At 34.6% G+C, this 26,845-nt stretch overlaps 2 protein-coding genes across 4 annotated transcripts; one reads left to right on the forward strand and one right to left on the reverse strand.

Annotated features, from left to right (window-relative positions):
- The first annotated feature begins 4,812 nt into the window (after positions 1 to 4,812).
- LOC110804616 (pathogenesis-related protein PR-1 type) lies at positions 4,813 to 5,598 on the forward strand. The gene has a single exon (XM_022010220.2). The coding sequence runs from the start codon at positions 4,904 to 4,906 to the stop codon at positions 5,405 to 5,407; it is 504 nt and encodes a 167-aa protein (XP_021865912.1). The 5' UTR covers positions 4,813 to 4,903; the 3' UTR covers positions 5,408 to 5,598.
- A 4,503-nt stretch (positions 5,599 to 10,101) lies between these two features.
- On the reverse strand, positions 10,102 to 25,290 carry LOC110804420 (uncharacterized). 3 transcript variants are annotated; one of them, XR_008932627.1, is made up of 14 exons: positions 24,946 to 25,289; positions 23,080 to 23,520; positions 22,229 to 22,648; positions 21,439 to 21,762; positions 20,063 to 20,434; positions 19,113 to 19,730; positions 18,473 to 18,980; positions 18,232 to 18,389; positions 16,016 to 16,092; positions 15,724 to 15,874; positions 11,528 to 11,689; positions 11,287 to 11,409; positions 10,931 to 10,999; positions 10,102 to 10,471 (listed from the first exon to the last, which is right to left on the reverse strand). XR_008932627.1 is itself a non-coding variant. In XM_056843265.1 (13 exons), exons 2-13 carry the CDS (start codon positions 23,512 to 23,514, stop codon positions 10,445 to 10,447), a joined length of 3,375 nt encoding a protein of 1,124 aa, XP_056699243.1. In that variant the 5' UTR covers positions 23,515 to 23,520; positions 24,951 to 25,290; the 3' UTR covers positions 10,102 to 10,444. The 3 variants fall into 3 exon arrangements, 2 of the variants coding, with proteins under 2 accessions (XP_056699243.1, XP_056699242.1); XM_056843265.1 differs by lacking the exon at positions 10,931 to 10,999 and having other exon boundaries at positions 24,951 to 25,290; XM_056843264.1 differs by lacking the exon at positions 10,931 to 10,999.
- Between the last annotated feature and the right edge of the window lie 1,555 nt (positions 25,291 to 26,845).

A 26,845-nucleotide genomic window follows, 5' to 3' on the forward strand; every position in this document is an offset into this window, starting at 1 on the left:
AAGACTTGGGTGAACTGAGTTACTTTCTTGGTGTTGAGATTTCTAGAGTTGAAAATGGAGTTTTTCTCACTCAATCCAAGTTTACTAGAGAGCTGCTGGCTGACTGTGGTTTAGATGTATCAAAATCTGCTAAAACACCTCTTCCTGTTAAACTCAAACTCACAAATTCTTCAGATGAACCCTATACTGATCCTACTCAATACAGATGTCTAGTTGGCAAATTGAACTTTCTTACTCATACTCGACCTGATCTATCTTTTGCAGTGCAAACCTTAAGCCAATTTATGCAATCACCTAAACTATCCCATTTCAATGCCTTGACTCATCTTCTCAGATATGTAGCACACTCAATTGGTCAAGGTATCTACATTCAATCCTCTTCACAGTTGGTTTTAAGGGCTTACTGTGATTCTGACTGGGCTGCATGCCCTGATACTAGAAGATCTGTTACTGGCTATGTTATGCTTCTTGGAACCAGTCCTATCTCTTGGAAATCCAAGAAACAAAGTACCATTTCCAGATCTTCTTATGAAGCTGAGTATAGAGCCATGGTAGCTGCAGCTTCAGAGATCACCTGGTTGGTCAGATTATTGAAGGAAATGGGTGTGTCTGATCTCCAACCTGTTCAGTTGAGATGTGATAATCAATCAGCAATACATATTGCAAAGAATCCAGTTCATCATGAGCGCACAAAGCACATTGAATTGGATTGCCACTTTACCAGAGACAAAGTGTTAGAAGGGTTGATTGATCTCACTTATGTTCCCACTGCTGATCAGTTAGCTGATATGCTCACAAAAGTATTATCCTACCCTCAACATTCTGAACTAATCTCCAAGATAGGTATGCTTCAACTTGAACCACCACCTAGCTTGAGGGGGGCTATTGGAGTACAAGCAGCAGAAGATCAGAAGCAGTCAAGTAATACACTTGATCAAGATCAAACTGACAACAAAGCTCAGCTATTCACTGCACTACTGAACTGCTTGCTGACACTTGAGGATAACAATGCACAGATTGCTGATGTGTCAATAGTTGACACAGATTGATGACATGTCAATAGTTTGTTACAGATTGTAAGAGTTAGTTATAACTAACTCACTGCTGTGTTTGTTCTCTTAGAAACTAGCACACTAGTATATAAGAAGATGTGTACTGCTGCTGTATTTTGTAACAAGCATTACCAGAATTCTGGGATTAATAAAATCATCTTCTTCTCTCTCAAACATAGCTTTAAACTTAGAAGTTCAACACTTATATATCACTTTTGGGGATCGAAATGGTTTCAAGCCATAAATATTTGAGAAATCTATAATTCATGTATTGAACAATTTAGGCGCTGGTTTGAACAACGTATTTAGAAATTCATATACTCTCTGCAAAGGTTTATAACTTCATACTAAAATAAGGTTCTAATAAGTTCAAATAGGTGAAAATTTGGTGAATAACACACACCTTTAAAATTGAGAAATGAAATTACAAAATATTCTATGAACTATGCATATTGAGCAGTGTAAAGAAAACTAAAAGCCCGAGCTACCTTCAATTAAACTGCAATGGAAGTGATAAAATTATTTCTACCTTATTTAACGAAAATATGATTATTTTAATTAAACTTCAATTAGTATGACTACAAAGTACTCCGTAATGAACTTTAAAACTAATTAAGTAAGCCCTGTCAAACGGGTCGGTCGGGTCGGGGTGTAAAAAAATATTTTCGGTTCGGGTTAAATCGGGTCGGTCACTTTCGGGTTTGGGTTTACAAATGCTTGTTCAAGACCCAGAACTTTTGGGTTCGGGTCGACCCAACGGGTTGAGAGATTTTAAAACGGGCATTATATTTTCATTAATTTAGGTGATAAATATACAAAATATGGGTACAAATTAACAAATACACAAGTGTATATTTAGTAAAATTCAACCATAAAATGACGTATAATTCAAATTAAAATCATACTACGTATTACACACAACAATAGTAAAAACAACGTGTTTATTATGCTTAAATTTTCTCATAATCTCATTTATTACTATAAATACAATGATTTTCAATCGGTCGGGTCCAAAACGGGTTCGGTCGGGTTTTGACCCATTACTTTTCGGGTTGCTCGGGTTCGGATAAAATCGGGTTACGGGTCACAAAATCTTGTTCAAGACCCATTATTTTCGGGTTGGGTTCGGGTCGGTTTTCGGATCGGATCGATTTTTGACAGGTCTACTTACTTGAACTTATTAGTCTTTAAATAGGTAAAAATAAGGTGAATATATCGAACATGATCTTATTAATATAAACACTTATACTCCGTACAATAATATGATCAATTTTCTTTGTAGGATATGCTTGGAATTGAATTTCAAAATAGTGTCTAATAAATAATTTTACACTATTCTATATTAAATGGGTTGAAGTATCTTTCACTACAAGTTGGAAGTCTTGGAAGTTTGCATAGATTAGTCTCTAAAAATTCCAAAATATCAAAATTTCTCCAAGAGCCTCCTAGCAGCCACATACCGTAAAACTTCCATCACTTGTTCATGAAAATCACAAAGTATAATGCGACTAAAACTCTATCTTACACTCGGGTGCACCTATAAAATACCCTTTAGCAGTTTGGCATACGTGCGTTGAAGGGTACAGTTTAAGATGGATACCCCTTCCGTTTCATAAACATACTTACGGTTGCTAACGGGGGCGGATCTTAAACAGTTTTACGAGGGTAGCTGGTAGAAAAAAAATTAAACAGTATATTATGTAATTATACAATTATATACAAATTTTAGAAAAGGCCGTAACTAAAAATACATTATAAAATTTTTCGGGTGGGAGGGCCAGGCCCACCCCAACACCAACTAAGATCCGCCATTGGTTACTAATGTCCAAATATTAAGACAAAAGTAGAAAAGTTGGTTGAATATGATAGAATATACAGAGTAGATAAAGTAAGAGAAATGTGTAAAAAAGTGGATGAATGTAAGAAAAAAATGAATAAAATAAGAGAAAATTAGTGAAAAATTATAAATATAATGGGGTAGGAAAGGTAAGGTAGTGTAAAGAACTTTATAAAACAGACTAAAAATAAAAGTGTAAAGATCGTTTTGAAACGACATATTATATGTTATTATGTTATCGCGTGCCAACTTGAATCAAAGATCAATATAAAATTTATTAGTTTCTTCATTTGACATTATTATTACTGAATTCATTTGGTTGAAGCATATCTCTAGATTACGCTAATTTCTTAATTACGGACAAAAAGAGTACGTACTTAATTGAAAAAAGAGGATCTTATACGACACCGTTCCGATTTTCCGCCACTTAATTCCTCATGTGTTAATTAGTCAAGAGAAGGCTATGCACGTCCTTGATGAATAGCATCAGCAAAATGACGTGATTTGTATAACTTATTATATTACTCCCTTCGTTTCTTTTTGTTTGTTACGTTTGGACTTTTGCACGTTTATTAACGTATAATAAATCTACCTTTTCTTTTTTATTTTAAATGCTTTAGATTCCATCATTTATATTAAAAAAATTAACACAAGTAAAATCCTAATCCATTAATCATTACAACAACCAATAAGATTGTTTTATTTATCAAAATGAACCAATAATGGAAAAGCACACAGATTGCTAACTTAACATACTTGGGAAATTGTAAAGAAATTTAATTAGTTAAAAAAATTGGGCCAATTAAAATTAAAAGTTTGGCACAAAAAATGACAGTATAATAAGTTTATAAAAGGAAAGATTCTCTCACGTAACAAACATTATGAAACACCCTAAAAAGAATACGTAACAAACAAAAAGAAACGGAGAGAGTAGCATTTAGCAGCCATATCATTTTCAAGACCGTTACTAATTTCATTTTGCGGGACAAATTAAGCTTCTATTTAACTGTACGTACGTACACTAATAATTTAATTCTTAAAAACTCTTACACAAGTGATCACAAGTTGTTCATCTACATGTAAATTAGTTCTACGTACGTTGTCGTAAAAACACACACGTTACTTGCACGTTTGTAACATACAACTCTTACGATCCATTTGATAGACAATAATTTCGAACAAGGTTGCAGGGACGGAATTAGGGTGCTGGCGGAGATCATGACCTTCTAAATGATATGTTTAAAATTAAATATAATATTCATCTATTACATTCTATTGAAAACTTTTGTCTTAAAAAATCTCTAATTTATATTCTATCCTTTTTTTTATTTATCATTTATGTATGAAAAAAAAAATATTCGTTTATATATTATGGTTATAATATATGACACATAATAATAATTTGCTAAAAATGATACTTTTTTTTTTGGTAATATTTTAGTCAAATCGTTCGTATTAGATGATTATAAATGAGTATCTTCAAGATTATTATTTGTGTTGTATCTTTAAGGAGATAAATATTTCAATCAATTATATTATAAGAAAATAGTCAAATAATTTTATAATATTCGTGCATTCATGGGACCTAATCTAGTATGCATTATAAAATGCATATTTAATATAGCTCAAGTGGTAATCTCACTTTAAAAGTACGGAGTAGAAGTTATTATGTTACAGGTCAATCTAATTTCTGGTTTTGCCACTGCAAAGCCGTAATTAAGGATGATTGGCTCCAAGCAAAACGTACTAAATGGTGAGGACCATGGATAAGATGTACTATATTCTTCGAGTGCTAAGAATTCTATTGGTTATTGCATATTTTCATGATCTAGCTAATGACAACCTTAAACTTTGAATATTCCACCTCTACTAAATGTTTAAATGTCACCTTCACAATTTGCAAAGAAAATTCAAGCACCCTTCCCCCTTTAAAAAAACCCCATAACCCATGCATTATTCTTCACTAAAACTTATCCATTCTTAATTAGATAAGTAACAATTTCATTAAGAAAAAATGTTGTCCAGAAACTTTGCATTATTTTCATGTTTCATTTTCATAACCCTAGCCCTAACCCTTACCCAAATGTGCCATGCACAAAATTCCCCACAAGACTATGTTAACGCCCACAACGCCGCCAGGGCGGCGGTGGGCGTTGGAAACATACAATGGGACAACCAAGTAGCCGCCTTCGCCCAACAATATGCCAACCAAAGGATGGGTGATTGTGCTCTGCGACACTCTGGTGGCGGTGGCAAGTACGGCGAAAACTTGGCCACCGGTAGCGGTGCATTTATGACTGGTACGGCGGCGGTACAAATGTGGGTTAATGAAATGGCGGATTATAACTATAATTCCAATACTTGTGCCCCTAATAAGATGTGTGGGCATTATACACAAGTGGTTTGGCGTAAATCAGTTCGTGTTGGTTGTGCTAGGGTTCAGTGTAACAATGGTGGGTTCTTTGTTACTTGTAACTATGATCCTCCTGGTAACTATGTTGGAGAGAAACCTTACTGAAGTACCTATCTACTCCCTACGTCCCAAATTTATAGTCATGTTTGGTTGTTTTCTTATTTTGACATCATTTTTCCCACTTTCCCATACATTATATCCAGCTTTCCCAGACACCTTTCCACTTTCTATACATTGTTAACTGTATTCCACATTTTGCACTTTCCCATATACTATATTATTCCATTTTTTTTAAATCCGTGTTTTTAGTTAAACGTACATGACTATAATTTTGGATGGAGGGAGTATATCTCTATATTTTCATTAAGCTTGTTGTTGAAAATAAAGTGTGAATCACCTAGCTCGATCAATAGAGCTTAATTGCATGTGGTGATAATATTCACTGTGTATGTAAGATTGTAAGGTCGATCTGTTGAGAGAGAAACAAAAATATTATGAAGTGTAATGTCTTTGATCTATATATATCTTATTAGAACTCCAAGTTAATTCATTATCATAATATCATCTATCCATATACGTGTCGCGATGATTTAACACCAATGTAGAGTGTTAACAAATTTTTATTCTCAAATTAAATAAGAAGGACATTAATAAATTAGATTTGATAAATGATTCGAAATCAAAAGAGGTCACTTTGAGTTTCATATCAAAATAAGGACCTAATTTGTTCAATTCTATCTATCATTCTTTTATTAGTTTTTAAATTCAAAAAGATATGAAAAAACGTTGCTACATGTACATGTTCTACCAAATTGTTCAGGTTACATAAACTATAATATCTTATTAGTGTCACTACTTATTACTAGGCTAGCTTTTATGCACGCGTTATGGTGCGTGGTTTTAGAATGCAATGATAAGAGTATAAACCTAATCTTGGGACTTCAACCATCAACTTAAGCTTTTGGTTGAGTTGGTCCTCTGACATGCATGTAAGCCAAGAAATCAATATTTCTTATTGTAGAACGACTACATTTTTTTATTCAACGTAAGTGATCACGTGGAACGAAGTTGCTGAAGTGAAACTTACCACCCATACGAATTGGTGTTCCAAGATTTCATAAATTAGTTGGCTAATTTAATCACAATTTTTTTTTATAGAATCAATTTTTTTTTACAAAGATAAAGATATATATTTCCATGAGGAATTGCATATTTATGTTAGCAAAATAATATATATAATATCAAACTAAGGAGAATATTCCTCGTACACTTGTTCCTAAATTCTTTCTTAGTTGCATGATAATGACTCCTTGACTAGCTTGTTCACGTATTGCATGGGGCTCATTGGAGTCATGCGTCTAGTTAGTCAATTAGTCATTGTCTAGAAATCGTACGTGCAAGTAGGGCTCATTATATTGTTTGGCAAGTTACATAATAAGTCCTAATTTTGGACCAAGATTATATAAGATTTTGATCGAAAATTCTATTCAAAGGAAGAGCCAAAATGCTACACACTTGCTTCTTACTAGAATACTAGATCCATCTTTAAGTAAAATTCAAAATATCGTACTTTTATACGCGCTACCTTATGTAGGGTACGGGTTATATTGTCTCTTTTGTGCACGTACATGGATAAGAAAACACAAATTCTTATTTACAATGGGTGTATAATAAATATTGTACACCGAAGTAAAAGTTGATTCAAAATACTTAAAAGTTACGTTTATATATGTAAAAGTTATCTAATTTTTAATGATAAAATTTTTCATTTCAATAAAAAATATTTCTTCAAAATCACTAATAATGTATAAATTAATCATTTACCCCTTTAAAATGTTTATCTATCAACTTTTTAATTTTATAATATAAAAGTTACAGAAAAATAGGTTAAAGTTACGAAAAACTGCATAAAAGTTATCTTGGTGTACAATAAATTTATTGTACACCTTGTGCGCGCAAGACCTTTTGATAAAAAAACAAGTCTTGATTATATGTGTAGTACTACATTCGTTTCTGAAAGTTATTTACGCACTACAAGAAATTGTACTATTAACGACGGGAAATCCCGTCGCGAAAGACCAATAATCGTTGATTAACGACGGGAGTTCCTGTCGCGAACCCGTCATAAAAGGGGGCCGTCGTTAATAGAAATCCCGTCGTAAATCCGTCGTAATCCCGTCGCAAAAGACATTTACGACGGTAATTCCCGTAATTGTTTGGTTGTTTGCCCCGTCGCAAAAGGCTTTTGCGACGAGATTTTTGACCCGTCGTAATTAGGTTGTCGTTAAAGATACAAATTCTTGTAGTGACGTTTTGGAATATGTGTCATAAGTATGAAAACTTTGACCGTAAATTCTCACTATTACGGAGTATATCACTACTATATTTAAAGGCTTATTATAACAACAAAATTGTAACACTCCATCTAGTCGTTAGTTCGTTACATAAAAGGGGTATGTTATAACGGGTCTATAAATTTTCATCTAAAGTATGATATATTGTAACAGTAGAGTTGGATGTGATCCTAACAGTGACAACGGAATAATGGAATGAAGGAGGAAGCAGATCTGTTCCTACCAGGTTTCACATTTACAGCCCGTTTGGAAAAGATCGCTTACTACTTACTAGCTCAATATGTAAATAAATTTATATGTAAATTTATATGGAAAATCAATATTCATTCCATGGTAATGCTAGTTCACTCAAAATTATATATTTTATCCGTTTCGGAAATATCGCACCATGGTCGACTTTTACGCATTTAACCATTACTTTGACTTTTAACATATCAAATCGTATGCAAGTACAAAATTATAAAAAATTAATATTTAGAAAATATATATCGACACGAATCTAACAAGACCCCACATGACTAAAAAATATCCAAAGTCATAGTGTGAATAGTGTAAAAAACAAATGGTGCGATATTTCCGGAACGGAGGAAGTATTTTTCTTTATAAATTTCCATTACCATCCATTACCTTTTAGGGGGCATTAGGTGAAAATGCAAATTTATGAAGAAAAACACCAAGTTTAAGACAAAATTTAATTACCATGAACATTATGATGTTATTTTCTTGCCAAATAACACTACTCTCTCCGTCCCTTAATACTCGCACCGTTTTGACATGACACGTTTGTCAATGTACAACTTTGACCACCAATATCTTTAACTACATATTATAAAAACTTATAAAAATATTAATATTTTAAAAATAATATATTAAGATGAAGCCAACAATATATTACTCCCTCCGAATCTAAATGTTATTCCCGTTTTCTTTTTTAGTGTCCCAAAATAATCTTCCCATTTCTTTTATTTCCTTTTTAATATCTTCCTTGTAATTTTAACTTTGTAATTCTATTGGTTTATCAATAAAAAACATTGTAGTCTCATTGGTTGGTTTAAGTTTTGATGGATTAAAAAGTTGGCATTTTTATTTCTTAAATTCTATTGGTTCAACTATTTTGTTTTCTTGTGAAAATAGAATAAAAAAGCAACAATTCCCCATAAAACTACATTAATAATAGTTAATCTTATAATGTTTCTTTTTCCTTAATAACCGCGTAAAATGACAAACGGGAATAACATTTAGGTTCGGAGTTAGTATATACTAACTTTTATTTTCATATACTAAAAATAAAATAGAGTCAAAGTGAATTATGTGAATAACGCAAAAAGTCAAAACGGTACGAATATTAAGGGACAAATGGAGTATTTATTCTCATTCCCATAATTTATTACCGGCTACCAAACATGTCGTTAATTTGAAAAAGTTTTTTGACAAACCTAATCAATCAGATTGATGAAGCTTACACAAGCTCCACGCCATGGCAATCGCTGCATGCTTACATGTAATACTCTCCAACAAGCTCCAGTACAAAACTAATCAATAATCTTTCTGAAAACTATAACAAACACAGAGAGTTCAAAATGTTAGCTCAACCCAATGAAAAACTCCAATGTATAAACTATAAAAGATAATTGAAACAATCTAGGAGTAACAAATTCTGTTTCCTTGATAACAGTCCAAACTTTCATAAATGAGTAAAATAAAACCAGTCAACTTTGAAGAAATAATGGTCAGAGTTCAAATATGCTTCAGAGGCAAAGCAGCAATTCGTGGACTATGGACCGTGGTGCACATAGAGCTACGTGCACCAAAAGAACATGTGTGCATAAGTAAAAGAACACGACACTACGGCAAAAGAACATGCGATATAATATTTTACTTTTTAATTACAAAAATAATTTATTATTTTACTATTTATTAAAACCTAAATAAAAAAATACTCATGTTCTTTTCTCGTAACCAGATGTTCTTTTAATTATATACTGTGTTATTTTGATGCACGTAGCTCTATGTGCACCATGGTCCATCTTTTAAATTGCGGCAAAGCAGAACAAACAAAAGCCGAAAACTACCTTATATTCTTATAAGTTTTATAACTTCAAGTCAAGATTACAATTAGACCTGATCAAAAGTCGAGCCGGGCCAGGCTGAAGCTTTAAACGTCAGCCCGTATCTCGGGTCAGGTCGGGCCAAAATCGGGCTGGCTTTTTCATGCACAACCAGCTATTTCGGGCCTAAAACATCGGGCTTTTCGGGCCAATTTGGTCCGGGCCAGATTTATAACTAAAAATGTAGTTTTTATGTTTCCCAAACCCGTCAAAAAAAATTTAGGGTCTAAAATGGCTGCCCAAACCCGTCAAATTTTGGGCCGGGCTGATCTTGATCAGGTCTAATATTATTTACAATTTAAGAATGCACCAACAACAAAAATGCAGGAAGCTGAACTTAAAAGGTAAATTTGTCTGCTATAAGGTAAGCACATCTAATTCTAGAGCACAAAGGTTGAGATAAAATCTAAATACATCAGCATATTCAAAATCTAGAAGATCTAAAAAATGATCTCATCATTGAACCTCTAAAAAATGAACTAGAAATGATCTCATCATTGAACCTCTAAAAAATTAAAGCTACCACATTGTAGAGGGAAACAAAATTCAGTAGTAGTATCGTATTGATCACAATCAATATCTACAGATTCTTTCCAAAAATGGAGGTAATTGCTCTAAGTACCAAAATCAACCCCTCTGAATCTGAAGCTTTTACTTCCTTTAACCTGATGCAGCTTCTCCTAGCTTCCTTTATTCAACTTGAGTACCTGAGCAAAGCAAAACAACCATTAGATAAACACCTAAGGCTTTTGGTAGGGCGTAAAACGTTTTCATGGAAAACGATTTTTCCCTTTTCAACAATTTTACGTTGTTTGGTTGGGTAAGGGATGGAAAACAATTTTCCATGACTCCCTCCAAGGTGGAAAACCCTTTTCCATTAGAAAGAGAGGGAAACCACTTTTCCTTCTTTCCTCCTTACCTTCCTCCCCTTTTTCCCCTCAATCTTCACCATCTTCTCCCATTTTCCTTTAAGGTACCAAACAAAGAAAAACTAGTTTGGAATTGAGTTTTCCCTTGAAAAATAAATCGTTTTACGCCCTACCAAACGGAGCCTAAAAAAAAAAAAAAACGAGCAAATCATTTTACAATGAAAACGTTTTACGCCCTACCAAACGGAGCCTAAAAGAAAATAAACGAGCTACTCATCACAAGTATCAACTGTATACCCTCTCTGAAACTGGTCTTGAAACGGCATGGAACATTGCAGACATATCTTCACAATCCAGTTAGCTAACCTATCCTCACAATTACAAACAATGAAACAACCAACACAAATCAATAAAAGCTCACTCTGAACTCATAAAAGAAATCGATCAGTAAAGCAATCAATTTATAAAATATAAACCCAATCAGTTAACACGAGGCACATCTATTTACCTCTTCTGTTTGTTTTTTTTTTTGATGCAAAGCCAGGCAATACCATAAATTACAGTTAACAAGTTACATCCCCATAAGTCAGGGAGGTTTTTCCCCCTAGATTAACAGAAACCAGAAAATCACAAGGACTATAAAGCAACCTTACCTCTTCTGTTGAACTGTCAGAATCTGCCAATGTCAAGTTACTAGGAATCTGAGCTGGAGGCCATAGTCCATCAGGCCCAACAATCACATCAACAGCCAATTCTCCCTTCAGGACTTGCACAACCTGAAATCATAGAAAATACACCATTACACCAATGGAATTTTATAATAAGAAACCATATATATATCAGACAAAACAAATAATATAAGTAAATAAAAACATAGATTTCTAACTCACTTACCTGGCTCATTGTCGGACGATCTTCGACATTCTGACGGGTGCAGCAGAGAGCACAGGTGATGATCACATCTGTCTGCTGTTTATCGAATTGCTCTAAACGGCAATCGATAAACAGCGACGGAGATGCCTGACTCTCAAAGGCAACTCGAATGAGATTATTTGCCTATAAAAATTTCATTTGGGTGAGAAAACTATAAATAAAAAACAATAATTAACAAATTAAATCAAGTAACCACTTGTACACCACCCCAAATCCCTGTGGATGTTTATAGCTTGGTGTGGGTGGGTTAATCAGAAGGAAAAGGATGATAGTGGTTGGACCTTACCACAATTTAAGGAGCAAGGTTATTACATGGTTACATTCTTCTCCTGAAAGTTGTGATTCTGGTAGGTAATTGACCATTAAAAGAGTTAAAAGTTTCACTGGAAAGGATTGACCAAAAAAGTCAGGCAATTTGTGAGGAAATGTCACATTTGTCAAGCTTCTAAGTATAATTCTGCAGCCAAGCCTGGATTGCTCCAAACCTCTACCCATTACAAAAGCTGTGTGGAATGATATCAGTATGGATTTCATTACTAAACGTCTAAACTTCCTAAATCAGGAAGCAGTGATGTGATCTTTGTGGTGGTAGGGAGGTTGAGTAAGTACAGTCATTTTATACCCTTATCAAATCCATTCACGGCAATACAAGTTGCACAAGCATATCTAATGTTTTTAAGCTACATGGATGGCCTAGAAGCATTGTGAGTGACATGGATGTTTTTATCAGTCAGTTCTGGAAAGGGCTATTCAGCTTACATGGTAACTGATGGTCAAACATATGTCACCAGGTGTTTGGAACCCTCCTTTAGAGGTTGGTTTCAAGATAAGTGGGCTAATCTCAATGGTGAGTTGCCTAGAAAGTTGTCTCATTTAGCAGGGGCTCTTCAGGGTTGGGCTAAGGAAGTCTTTGGGGATGTTTTTAAATCTAAGGCTAGGATTCTTTCCAGAATTAAAGGTGTCCAATTATCACTTGAAAATGATCCGTTGAATTCCTTTCTATTCGATCTTGAGAATTCCCTGTCATCAGAGTTAGAGGCTATTTTAGACAGGGAAGAATAACTCTGGGCAACAAGAGCTAGGTCAGATTGGTTGCTTTTGGGAGATAGAACTACCTAGTTAGAGGCTATTCCACTTGTCTTCCATCCTTAGAAGAAAGGACAATAATATCCATTTCCTAAAAAATGAAGCTGGGCAGGAGTTTTACTCGAGGGAGGATATTCCACTTGTCTTCACAAAAATGTTCTCTTCTGATGATTGCCAGCTGCAAGAGTCATTTTTCTCTCAAAATTCTATTCACTGCTCCCAAATCCCTTCTCAGGCCGAAATTAAAGATGCCATCTTTTCTCTTGGCCCGTCTAAAGCGCCGGGACTGATGGGTACCATGCACTTGTATTCCAACAGTTCTGGGAGGTACTGGCCACTGGCAAATGATATAATCAAACAAACACAAACAATTTTCCAAAACAAGTGTATTCCTGAGGGTATGAACAAGTGTTCTATTGTGCTTATCCCCAAAGTTAACCAGCTGGTCAAGATCTCAAATTTCAGACCCATAAGCCTGTTAAACACTTGCTACAAAGTCATTACGAAAATCCTTATTCAAAGAATTAGGTCGCTTCTTCATTCAATTATCTCGCCAAATCAAAGTAGTTTTATCCCTGGCAGGAGTTGTGAGTCCAATCTCATTGTTGCCACTGAGATTCTACACTCTATGAATAAAAAGAAAGGTAAGAAGGGGTTCTTTGCGATTGAACTTGATCTTGAAAAGGCCTTCTCCACGCTTGAATGGCCGTTCATTCACCTGTGTCTCCAATTCTTTGATTTTGATCAAGATACTATCTCTCTCATTATGAGTTGTGTCTCATCCGGGTCTTCTTCAATCATTATCAATGAAAGTCACTCTTCTCCTCTCAAACCCACCAGAGGGATCCGCCAAGGGGACCCGTTGTCTCCCTACATCTTCATCCTCTGCCTTGAATTTCTTGACAATAAATCTTGGACTCCCTTCTAAGTCAGAGGGGGTCAAACCGAGATGTCTCACCTTCTCTTTGCGGACGATGTAATGTTGTTCGGGGAAGCTGATAAGGGAGCTTCAAGCTCGCCTTTAATGGTGATCAGTCAGATTTGATTAAGAGAGAAGAAGAAGAATATTAAGGCTTTATTTGGTTGGGAGGAATTGGAAGGAAAAGAAAAGAAAGTAAGGTAAAATAAGGTTTCTTGTATTTGGTACAAATAATTATATGGGAAGTGAAAGTAAAGGAAGGAAAGCTCCTTTATAAAATTTTCACTTTCCTTTCCTCCCAAAATTGGAGGAATTTGGAAGGAAAGAGAAAATTAAAAGCTGTCATTTATATTTCCTTTCTCTTCCCTTCATTTCTTTTCCTTAAACCAAACACAGGAAAATAAAATCTATTTCCCTTCCCTTCTTTTCCTTTCTTTTCCCTTCCTTTCTTTTCTCTTCCTTTCCTTTACTAATAATGAACCAAATAGGGCCTAAGAAGAAGAAAGGGAAGAGAGGAAGAGTTTTAGAGAGAGAAGAGAGAGATTAGGAGAACACGCATTTCATTCATTGATTAAAAATGAAATGTACAATTGGTCTTAATATAATGCTGCCAAAAACAGCTAACCAATTTCTTAACAAACTCCTAAAATTCAGGAAATAACAAACAAAAAGGCTTAACAGATTTTCCCGCCAAAAGCAACGGTCACTTATTTAAACTTCCCACATCAGAAGCTAACCTTAGCACTCTCGAATCCATAAAATCTTGTCTCAACTCCTTTTTTGATATGTCTGGCCGAACAGCAAACCCAGAGAAAAGTTCCATGGTCTTTTCAAAAAATACAAATGTGGTAATCATTGACGAATATGAGCAGCAGCTGCAAATCAAAAATTCCTCCAGCCTTGGTACATATTTGGGATTTCCCCTTCAAGGCAGGAAACCGTCTAGAGCTAAACTTTCTTTTATTATTGATAAATTGAGTTCTAAATTAGCCTCTTGGAAGTCGAACACTCTGTCAAAAGCGAGTCGGGCTCTTTTAATTCAATCTTCCCTCCTTGCTATTCCTAGATATTACATGCAGGTTTTCCAGTGCCCTAAAGTTCTTATTGCTAAGCTTGACTCTATATGCTCCAATTTCTTTTGGGAGGTAATTTAACCTCTAGAAAGATGGCGTGGGTGTCTTGGTATAATATGTGTCGTCCGAAAGAGAAGGGAGGGTTGGGGTTTTCTTGTAACTCGGATATCAATTCAGTGGCTCTAGCTAAGCTATATTGGAATTTGGAAAATAAGAGTTCAATTGCGGCCAAGATCATTCATGAGAAGTATGTCAAGAATAAGCAATCTCCTACTACTTTCTCCTTGGGGTCGCATATCTGGAAATCTATTGGGAAACGGTGGGAGTTATATCACCATAGTCTTGCTTGTGTTGTTGGGGATGGGGTTCGATTAATCTTTGAGAGAAAAATGACTCTTGTTGGGCCTCTCAATAGAGGACAGGATCAAATTCTAGCTAGGGAAGTGGGTAATGTTTCTTCAGTTCAGATTCAGAATTTTCTTGGCTTCCCCGTGCCTATTGCACTATGTGAAAAAATAGCTTCCATTCCTTCTCCCATAAACCTGATAGATTATTCTCAGATTGGCAGCGTCGAGGTAAGTTTTATTCCTCCATGGCTAGAGGTTTCCTGAATGACCAAAAACCTCCTTTGAGGAATAATGAGGATGATTGGGGTTGGGTGTGGAAGAGTGTGGGTCACCCGAAAATGAGATTTTTCTTTTGGCAACTTTGGTGGGATAGATTAGCAAACAAAAATAACCTTAATGCTAGAATCTACACTAATCGCAACTGTTCTTTTTGCCCGGGCGAGGTGGAGAATGATCATTTGTTTAGACAGTGTGTTCGGGCTAAGGACTATTGGAACGCTTCTGGTATTTATTTGTGTTGCTGATGCCTCCCCCTTCAAGGTTTGGTTCAAAAAGTTCATGCTTGCTGGTAAATCAGGTTCTACAATTATTCCCATTAATGTCTCAAAACAAGGCACAAGTTCAGTACTTAGTGCAATGGGAAGGCCTTCTTATTCATGATTCTTCAACACAACTTCAATTCACCCTCGCCAGAACAAAATAATTAATTTTAGTTGGAAAGAAAATTCTTACCCAAGTCAAAAATGTAAGACCGCCAGGAAATGGATTTTCCTCGTCGACCGGCTTACGACCCGACACAAGTTCCAGAAGAATAATGCCGAATGAAAAAACATCAGCCTCGACTCTCAAAATGCTTGTAAGCATATAATCGGCATCAAGATACCTAAAACTCAATTTAAAAATTATAATCAAACAATAATCACTATTGTTACCTGAACTCAAATCATTAGCAAAATCATTAACTGAACTCAAATTGTTACTCATTTATAGTAAACGTTAAATTCATTTCAAGAAAAAATAATACCCAATAGTTCCTTTTACTTCTGTAAAAATGTGGTTAAATACACCAATTTTGTGTCTTGCAGGCCCGAAATCAGTAATCTGCAAAAAAAAAAAAAACACATTTTATTATTATCTCTATATTATTAAAGCAGAGTGGTGAGGAATGTGAGGCTCCAAAACCCCAATCCTCACCTCTCATGCTTTGTTATTTAAGGAAACTTAGTAAATAAAATAATTAACACATCAGCAAAATCACCCTCCACGTAATTAATGGGGAGACTAAATTGGAAATAACCATAATAAAGGGTAATTAATGGGCATGAAAGAATAAGGAAATAATTTAGAGCAATTATTCACTTTCAAATTTAATGACAAATCTATGGTACAAAATAAAAACGTTACATATTTTAACTTCTCTATAAAAAAAATTAACATATTTTAGCCATGGAAGATCGAATTCTACATAGTTACACAATACGAAAATAAAAGTAAAAATGTCATAACTTTGGCAGAATTATACATTGAAAATCAAATTACACAAAATTACTTCTACGCCTACATGCACAATTGTACACACTATCAATAACTCTGCATCTTCCACTTGGCGCTAAATTTTAATTTCCGTACTACTGTAATATGCATGTCTATATTCTACCAAATCTCATGCCATTCTAATCAAATTAAATCGGCAAACTCCAACAAAAAGGGGGAAAAATAACACATAAAAATATGAAGAAAAAATATATCAACCGATGATTAGATCAACTAAAAATAAATTTAAAACTAAAGAAAAACAGAATAAGAGGAACTAGATCTGAGAAGTTATTAAATCTAGAGAAATGACGTTTTTCGAGAGAAAATCGTCTTTTCAACCATCTAAGAAGAATTGAAACATACACTTAAAGTTTTTTTTTAAGGGAATACTCTTAGTTTACCAAGTATAAAAGTATATGCAATTAACACAAGTCAGCTAACCTATTAATTTGGTTGACGTAAGGATGATTAATTGTGTATAGATTGTTGAAGATTGAAAGTGATAATCTTAGAAAGAGGAGAAATAATGAAGCTTATGCTTAATAATTTGAGTTAGATGTCCTTTGACAAAGCTTGGTATACCACTATACCACATAGATTTCTTAACACATGAAAAGACGATTATATTAACAATACATTAAGGTAGGTTCGGTACAAAACAAGCTTCCCTTCTGGTGAAGCAAATAAAGAAAAGATCATACCCCACTTCTACAAAATATCCCATAAACCTTAAGCCTAACTACAACATGATCATAATCTCATAGCTAGCTAAATATTAGTAATTCTGCCTTAGTTTGTGGATGAAGGGATTATTGTAACGTGTGGTTGATATGATTAGAAAAAATAACATACTCCATCCATATATAATAATGGTGCACTTGACCGGCACAAAATTTAAAGAGGGTGAGTTAATTCTATTAAAATAAAAATACAAGTGGGTAAGTGATGGTATTAAGGTATTCAAATAATGTAAAAGGTAATGAGAAATAAAATGAAGGTATTCAAGTCCCTTTTGTCGAATCGCTATTTCAGAGATCAAGTTCGAACATTCAATTCTTTGTTGGCATTCACGTCTATAGGAGGTAGAAATAATTGACACCACCGTTAATGACGGTAGAGGCCCCTATGTCTTCCACATAAGTGGTAGTAATCATCATAAAATTGGGTCTTTAATTCCAGAGTCAAGGAATTTGCTAAAGTTTGCAAAATTATACATTTATGACATTGATAATGAATTAATAAAATCGCATGCATGTGATAGATGGCTTTGAATCTTCTATGATAAGCCCCATAATCCTATGTAGAAGGACTATAAAAATGTTTGACAGTGTAAATCCATATGTTGCGATGTTTCAGAATGCTCGAACCATGTTGCGTGGCCAATGTAAATATCGAGATTTGCGGATTAGGAATATTTGGGTTAGAGAAGGTAGACAATATGTTCACACTTTTTTAGACTCTCATGAATCTATAACTTAATTTTAGATACTTTTTTAGTTTCTTACTTCTGGTTTTACGTTTTGCACAAGGGACATACAATATTTAGAAACGTTTTGATACTTCCAAATAATAAATATTGTAGTTTAAGAGTTTTTTTATACTTCGTACTTTTTATAGGTCCCGTGCAATAGCACGGGCACATACTAGTTATTATTATTATTTAATAGACTATTTAGAAATAAGTTAAAACATTATAATACTTACCACAGGATCATAATCGATTGTCAGTAAAATGTTTTCAGACTTTAGATCACGATGGATAATTGTAGGTTTGCCCTCCCTACTGTGCAAGTAGGCAACCCCCTCTGCAACGCCATTCGCGATTCCCCATCTCCGCTTCCAATTCAATGTTGATTCAATATCTGTCATAACAAAAAAAAAAAATTAATAATCATTTATAAAAATAGTAATTAGAAAATATAAAAAGAATTTAGTAAATACTTACTATCATGTAAATGATGATACACTGTTTTGTTTGGAAAATAGCGATATACAATAAGCTTTTCCGTCTGAGTAGTACAGTGTCCTACAATCTCAGCAATATTGGCATGATTAAGATACGGCATTAATTGAATTTCAGCCTGAAATTCATTAAGCCCTTGGGTGCTATCTTCTCGCTTCCTTTTCACTGCTACCTCCATCTCAGCAAGTTCTCCCTTGTACACCACCCCAAATCCCCCTCTCCCTATTACTCTATTCTCATCAAACTGATTAGTTGCTTCCGCCAACTCTTCGTATAGATGAGTGCCTACACCAACATCTACACCAACATCTACAATGCCCTTCTTCTTTCTACGGTAATAAAAGAAGAGCACTAACAAAATAATCAGCAAAATGATTCCTAATAGGGAAAGGGAGGAGATTGCTAAGCCTTCCCATACACCCTTGGATACGGAAGACGATTCGGAAGACGAGTGATCCAAAAGATGGCGACCATGGCGAAAGGGAACCTCCTGAAGATTGCGAATGGAAATTATATTATAGCATAAAGTAGGAAACAGAGAAGCAAGAATCTCAAAAAAAAAAAAAATCGAAAATTGATGAAAGATACACAAAACTCCATGAAAATAGAGAAAATTATATACCGGATGATATTTCAGAGCCTCAGCATTAGAACGAGCTTCCTCCACTATAATATGCCCTGCTACATGCTGCTGATGATTTCCAATAACATCGTTGCTTTCAGTATGCATGTTGCAGGTGCTTCCTTCAATCTCCAAAAACAGTCTCTCATGAATCTCCCACGAGGCAGTAGCATCTTCAATGGTTATGGTAGAGCTGCGTTTTCTGTCAAATTCTTTGCAGCCCATTGATGCTGATGCTTGTATCGGTATCACACGACTGCTTAAGATTGCAATGCAGTTCCCAAGGAAGAACCACCTGAAGTCCATGCAGGCTGGGCTGGCATTGCTGATGAAATAACCACCTCGTAAGGACAAGAACTTAAACAACCAATCCAGAATTGACTCCGGGGTTATATTGAACTTGTTTAAAGCAGTGTGAGAGTATTCTTCTGTTTCGTATAAGTATATGTTACTCAGCTGGGTATAATCAAGACAGTAATAGGTCCCAATATGGTAACTAAGTGGTTTGATCTTATCCAGCAATTCTTTGTTCTCAAGCACATCTTTCAACATGTGTTTAGCACATCTATATGCAAAACACAATAGAGTCTGAATCTCAATTGGATACCCATATATTACCTGCCCAATCAATGAATATGGATGAAGTTAGCAAGTACACAGAAGCAGGCATATTGACAAACAATTAAAACATGTCTCTCAGCAGTTATGTTTTCTTTGACTATCATATCTGTTCGTTTGAGGTTTTAAGCTCAATCAGAAGTATTTCTATTTTCTTAGGTCAAAGGAGTGATTCAATCTGAAACAGAGTAAGCATGAGCTTTGTAGTTTCAATGTGCTAGTTAAAGATATGCACTTGCAAACTTTTCTGTATTATGATCGAAATTATATTCGGGTACAAACGCAGGTTTATTTAATACCAGAAGAAACGGAAAGGATGACAAGAAACTTACCATCCTTCTACCAATAATACAACTTGCATCTGCACTGAGTAGTAACTGGTAAATGTCAAGGATCAATTTCATGCCTTTTTGCACTTCAGGCATATCTTCCAGTGGATGATCTCTTGTGCGTTTTTCATATGATTGCAACAGAATAATCACCGAGAACCCAAAACCAGTAGGTGCCACTGTTCCAGTTGCGGTGCCACCACAAACAGCTACCAGTATTTCCTTCACGCATTGGCACTCTTTATCTATCTCAACCTTGAAGCTTGCTGGCATAACACCTTCTCTAAGAGTAAAGTTACCTATATTTTCACAACCTTGAATATGGAGGGTTTTCAGCAAGAAAATTTTCACAATCACAATGTCCCTCGTGAAAACCTGCACACATTTCGTGATAACATAGAAATAAGTACATTCCCTCACGATTTAACTTAAGAATGTCAAAGATATGTTGTATATTAACGAAGTGGAATTCGAGAGAAATTAAAAATATAATTGCAAAGATATTCCTAGCTAACATATTTCAATATCTTCTGCCTTTATTAATTGGTGTTCTATTTCAAACCATGTATCTCAACAACACTAGAGTTTCAAGTTTTTTTTTTTTTGATGCAAGCTGGGCGATTAGATTAACACAAAAAGAAGTCAGGGAGGTTTGTCCTCCATAATTACAGACATAGCAAAGTCAGGGACTTGCTCAAGCACAAGTCTATTAAGAGTTTCAAGTTTTGTTTCTCTATTATTAAATTGCATGCCCCTTTTTGTCGACGTGTTACATAGCAACTCCTTACATCTCATTAACTAATCTCATTAACTTTTTTTTCTTAGCTCTGGTTAATGACACATATTTAGCATGTGGACAGGAAATTTGGTGATTAATGACACCTATATACCCACAGAGAATCCATGCAAAAGGACAAATCAAATTACCTACGTCCGAAACCCTTATTAATCTATCAGGTGGATGCACAAAGATTTCTGTAAAAAGTTCCATGTCCAATAATCTTGGAGAACGATCTTAGAGATGCAACTCTTGTACTTTATCAAAACCTGCCAGTCTTAAAGAACTATTTGGACAAATCACTATAGAACAGCTAAGCATGTACATGAATGACACAGGCAAGATGGATGGCACATGCAAGAATACCACCAATGCAAAGTCGGCAAGCCTAGTTCTGCACCGTGTTGCAAATCTAAAGCTTTTTAAGAACACCTATATCTACATTGCCATCCATTTTCAAATTCAACTTTCAAGATTCGGAAAAGGTATTATCAGAATTTCAATGACAAAAATTTGGTCACTCAATTTAAAGCTTTGATGGGTTGATCAATTTAACATCAATCATTACCAGAAGAAAAGGCAAGGGTGAATAGAAAAGTACCATCCATTTCATGCCTTTGTGCATTTCAGGGATATCTGCCAGTGAATAATCTCTGGTGTGTTTGTCATAAGATTGCAGAAAAATGATCCACCAGAACCCAAAATCCATAAGTGCTACTCTTCCAGTTGTGGTGCCACCATATTCAGCAACTAGCATTTCCTTCCCATGTTCACACTTCTCATCTATCTCAAGCATGAACCTTGTTGGCATCAGTGGCATTACACCTTCTCTAAGAATAAAATTATTTATCTTCTTTCCGCGAGCTAGAAATTGGAGGGTTTTCAGCAAGATTTTATTCACAACGTCAAAGTCCATCACGAAAACCTGCACAGATTTTTAGTGGAAACGAAGAAATTAGTACTTTCCTCATGATGAAACTCAAGAATATTGAGACGTGCTGGATGTTGATGGAATGAAGTTGAGAGTTCCTAAGTGAGACCAAATTTATAAACCTTAACATTTGCAGATTTTTATTAATACATAAGGTTAGGAAATTAGTTGGTTAATGACACATATTTCTCCATTGATCATCCATGCAAAAAGGACTAACCTATTGCCTACATCCAAAACCCCTATTATAATCTTGTCAGGTGTAACGCACAGCGATTTTTTTCATAAGTTCCGTCTCCAATATTCTCTGAGAACAATCTTTAGACAAGTGCATCATCTCTCTTATGATTTTTCGAAACCTAGCAATTTATACAGCTACTTGGAGAAATCCCTTTGAATAGCTAATACCTAAAACATCAATCATTACCAAAGAAAAGGAAAGGGTGAACAAGAAATTTACCTTCCTTCTATCAGTCATACAGTACGCATCTGCAAAGAGTAGTGATGGGAAAGTGTCAAAACCGTCAGAGAGGCATAGGTCAGCAATCCATTTCATGCTTTTCTGCATTTCAGGTGTATCTGCCAATGAGTTATCGCTTGTGCAATTGTCGTATGATTGCAGCAAAATAATCCACCAGAACCAAGAATTAGTAGGTGCTACTCTTCCAGTCGTGGTGCCACCATAATCAGCTACCCACATTTCCTTCACACTACCATACTTCTCTTCAACTTCAACCTTAAAGCTCGCTGGCATTACACCTTCTCCAAGAGTAAAGTTATCTCTCTTCTTTCGGCAGCCTTGAAGTTGAAGGGTTTTCAGTGATAATTTTTCTACAATGTACGTCTCTGGGGTTTCTTTCATTAGACATGCTAGTGCACCCTACACAAATTTTCAGTGGAAACACAGAAATTAGTACTTTTCCTCACGATTTAACTTAAGAATATCAAAGTCATGCTGGTTATTTATGGAAGAAGTTTGAAAGTTCCTTGGCTATTGAAAATTTTTAGAAAAACATAATCATTGCGGGTTTTATTAATAAATAATAATGCAGGGATCAGGAAATTTTTGGTTATGACAAATATAAATCCATTGAGCCTCCAAACAAAAGGGATTAACTTAATTGCCTACATCCAAAACCCGTGTTACGATCTTGTCAAGTAGAGCCATGGACAAGGATTTTTTAATTAGTGCCATGTCCAATAGACAAGTAGTGCATCATCTCTCTTGTGATTGTACAAAACCTGCTACTTTTATAAGAACCTACATCAATCATTACCAGAAGAAAAGTAGATGGTGAATAAGAAACTTACCATTTCTTTATCAATCATACAGCATGGATCTGCACAGAGTAGTGATGGGACAGTGTCAAAACCATCAGAGAGGCACAGGTCACAGATACATTTCATGCCTTTTTGCACTTCAGGCGTATCTACCAGTGAGTAATCTCTTGTGCCTTTTTCATATGATTGCAGCAAAATAGGCCACCAGAATAAAGAATCAATAGGTGCTACTCTTCCCGTTGCGTTGCAATCATAATCAGCAACCCGCAATTCTTTCACACTTTTACACTTCTCGTCTATCTCTACCTTGAAACTCACTAGCATCAAACCTTCTCCAAGATTAAAATTGTCTTTCTTCCTTCTCCGGCGTTGAAGTTGGAGGATTTTCAGCAAGAAAATTTTCATAATGTTGGCCTCTGGAGGTTCTTCTATTAGACAAGCCACCACACTAGGAACATCCCTCATGAAAACCTGCACACAAATTTCAGTGAAAATGCAGAAATTAGTGTTTCTCCTCACGGTTAAACTGATGAATATCAAAGACATGCATGCTGGTTATATAGAAGAAGTTTGAAAGATCCTTAGCTGTTGCAAAACTTTAGAGATCAAGAATCACTGCGGATTTTAATACAGGAGATCGGGAAATTGTTGGTTAATGACATCTATATAGCCATCGAGTATCCAAGCAAAAGGGACTTATCTAATTGCCTACATCCGAAACCATCTTGTCAGGTGTTATACACAAGGATTTTTTAAATAAATTACATGTCTGATAGAAAAGTAGTGCATCACCTCTCCTTTTTTTTCAAAGCCTGCTAATTTTATAGAGCTATGTTTGGACAAATCCCTTTAGAACAGCTAATCACGTAGACCAATGACAAAGGCAAGCCTATTTAACATAGATGGTGCATACAAGAATACCAACAATTTAAAATCGACAAGCCTAGTTCTGTATCGTGCTGCAAATCTAATATCATCAAATCGGGGGAGATTCGTAACAGCTACAAGTTACCTCCACATAATACTTGCTTTAGTTAAGCTATAAAAAATGTTAATCCTACCAGTATACTACTATACGTGAATGATTAAGGAAACAATAAGATACTTTTCAGTTTTCAAGGTTACCCTGCAGCATCTGCATTGCATTACATTAAGATACTTTTTTCAAGGTTACCCTGCAGCATCTGCATTGCATTATGATAAACTAGACTATATATGTATATTTAGTCTATCACATTACATACGGATTATCACATTGCACAACATTTAGTCTAGTTAACGCAAAAAAAAAAAAAAAAACGTCTAATGTCAATTTGAATATTCCACCTTTGTGACTAAAAGTTTTACAAAGTATGTAACTAAAACTATAATTATTATACAACAGGTTTATTGTTTTGTCATTCTAATTCGTATTTATGCGGATCAAATTACTCATGTGATTTTTTTCTTCTTTAACACAGACTAGAAGAAGGTATCGATTATGCCATCGGCTTAAGATGATTAAAATAAAAAGCTAGCTCCAATAGCCACAAAAATACATATTGTTCCTAAGTAAAATAAAACAGCGCGCAGCTAACCAAGAAATTTCAAAAATAGAGTTATTGATATTCCATTTCTGCTGAACTAGTACCAATTAATACTATTTGACAATTTGATCCAAAATCCACTTTTTGTGACTAAAAACACGTCTAAAGTTACCCAGCATCTGGGAAAAAAAAATGGTTGTGGAACCAGCAACCGTTAACATGGTTTAACAACGACGAGGCAGTAGTGAAAACTTTGCCCAATTTTTGATTTGTGGATAATCAAAAGAATCAAACTATCAGCTAACAAATTCTGAATAACAATTAACAAACACAGAAAACAAAAATAACTTTAAAGGAACAGAAACTGTACATTACTTCCGGTGCTCCCGAACAGTGGTACGCAGCCGACGGTGAACTCCAACTCTTCTCCGACGAAGAGTTATGGAGGAGCTGCTACTTTCGCTCTCTTTGAAGACTTCGTCGACGGTGAAAATGGCCTGTCGTCGAGGATATTTCTCCGACGCCGGCGGAATATCGCCGACTTTTTCTGGTGAGTTAGGGAAGGTGTTTCTGGAAAGATGTATTTGAAAAAAGGACAAGGTGATTTGATTTTGCCAAGGTGATTCTGTTGGAATTGACTGACAAAGAGGTACATGCATACGGAGGAGTACGTTCCACACCACGGCTTCCACCACTATTCCGTGTACTCTGAATTTGTGATTTTACAGCTGTATTAATTGGAGTACTCAGTTTAGTACGCAAAATGACACTTCTCTATTACACAATGGCTTCGTAATTTTTTCGACTTATTTTTTAACTATTTCTATGATTAATATTAAAATGCACATAAAAAATTGATTAATTGAGTTGATTTTAAAATAAAATTATTGCATCTATTTTGGATTGATTTTTAGTTGCAAAATTGTGTACTATCTAACCGAAAAATTGATCACAAATTCTTATTTACAAAGGGCGTATAATAAATACTCCCTCCGTCCCTTAATACTCGCACCGTTTTGACTGAACACGCTTGCCAATGTACAACTTTAACCACCAATATCTTTAACTATGTATTATCAAAATTTATAAAAATATTAATATTTTAAAAATATATATTAAGATGAAACCACCAATATATTATATACTAACATTTGTTTTCATATACTAGAAATAAAATAAGGTCAAAGTGAATTATGTGAATAGTGCAAAAAGTTAAAACGGTGCGAGTATTAAGGGACAGAGGGAGTATTGTACATTGAGTAAAAGTTAACTCAAAATATTTAAAAGTTAAGCTTATATACCTAAAAGTTATCTAGTTTTTAGTGATAAATTTTTTCATTTTAGTAAAACATATTTTTTCAAAACCACCAATAATGTATAAAATTAATTATTTAACCATATCTATCAACTTTTTTTTACTAATATAAAAGTTAATCAAAACTAGGTAAAAGTTACAAAAAAAAATGGGTAAAAGTTATCTTAAAAAAAATGCGCGCAAGACCTTTTGAAAATTTATACGCGGTAAAAAATCTACTTAGTACAAGGGATACACTTTACTGAATATGAGTATTAAGAAAAAGAATTGAATGAAATAAAGTAATAAAATAAGTGAGGTTGGTAGTATTTTTATAAATAAAACAATTGGGAACCATGTCATTTTAGGGGGTGGGGGTGGGGTGTAATTTTAAAATTGAGTTAAGCTAAAGGTTGGGGTCCAACCTTTTGGTTTTTTCACCCTTTAGGACATCAACTTTTTTTTTTCACCTTTTGGGGACTCATATTCATTTTCCGGCCAGTTAACCATAGTTTAACTCACCGTTAACCATACTATCACTCAAATAATAAATTAAGACAAAGGTTAGGGTCTAACTTTTTGATTTTTTCACCGTTTAGGACCCGAATATTTTTTTTCATCTTTTGGGACCTCATATCCATTTTTTGTATACCAACGTTATTTACTATAAAAAAAAAAAAAAATCAGAAAATGCAAAAAAAAATTAGCGCTCAAATTAATAATTACAATAATAGTTACTAATATTTTTATTTTTAGTAATTATTATGTAATAATTGTTATTAATATATTTAACAATAATAATAATAATAATAATTCATCTTTCCTAAACCCCATCATACAATTAAAACTACATAATACTCTTCTCCAAACATCATAGATAATCTTTACTCATTCATAAGACCTTTAATAGTTGAAACTTAATTTACGTAATCCAATAACAATTGATTTGAATATGTTTATAGAAAATTTAAGGTCA

Source organism: Spinacia oleracea, chromosome 4 (assembly GCF_020520425.1).
Source record: "Spinacia oleracea cultivar Varoflay chromosome 4, BTI_SOV_V1, whole genome shotgun sequence".
Lineage (NCBI taxonomy): Eukaryota > Viridiplantae > Streptophyta > Magnoliopsida > Caryophyllales > Amaranthaceae > Spinacia > Spinacia oleracea.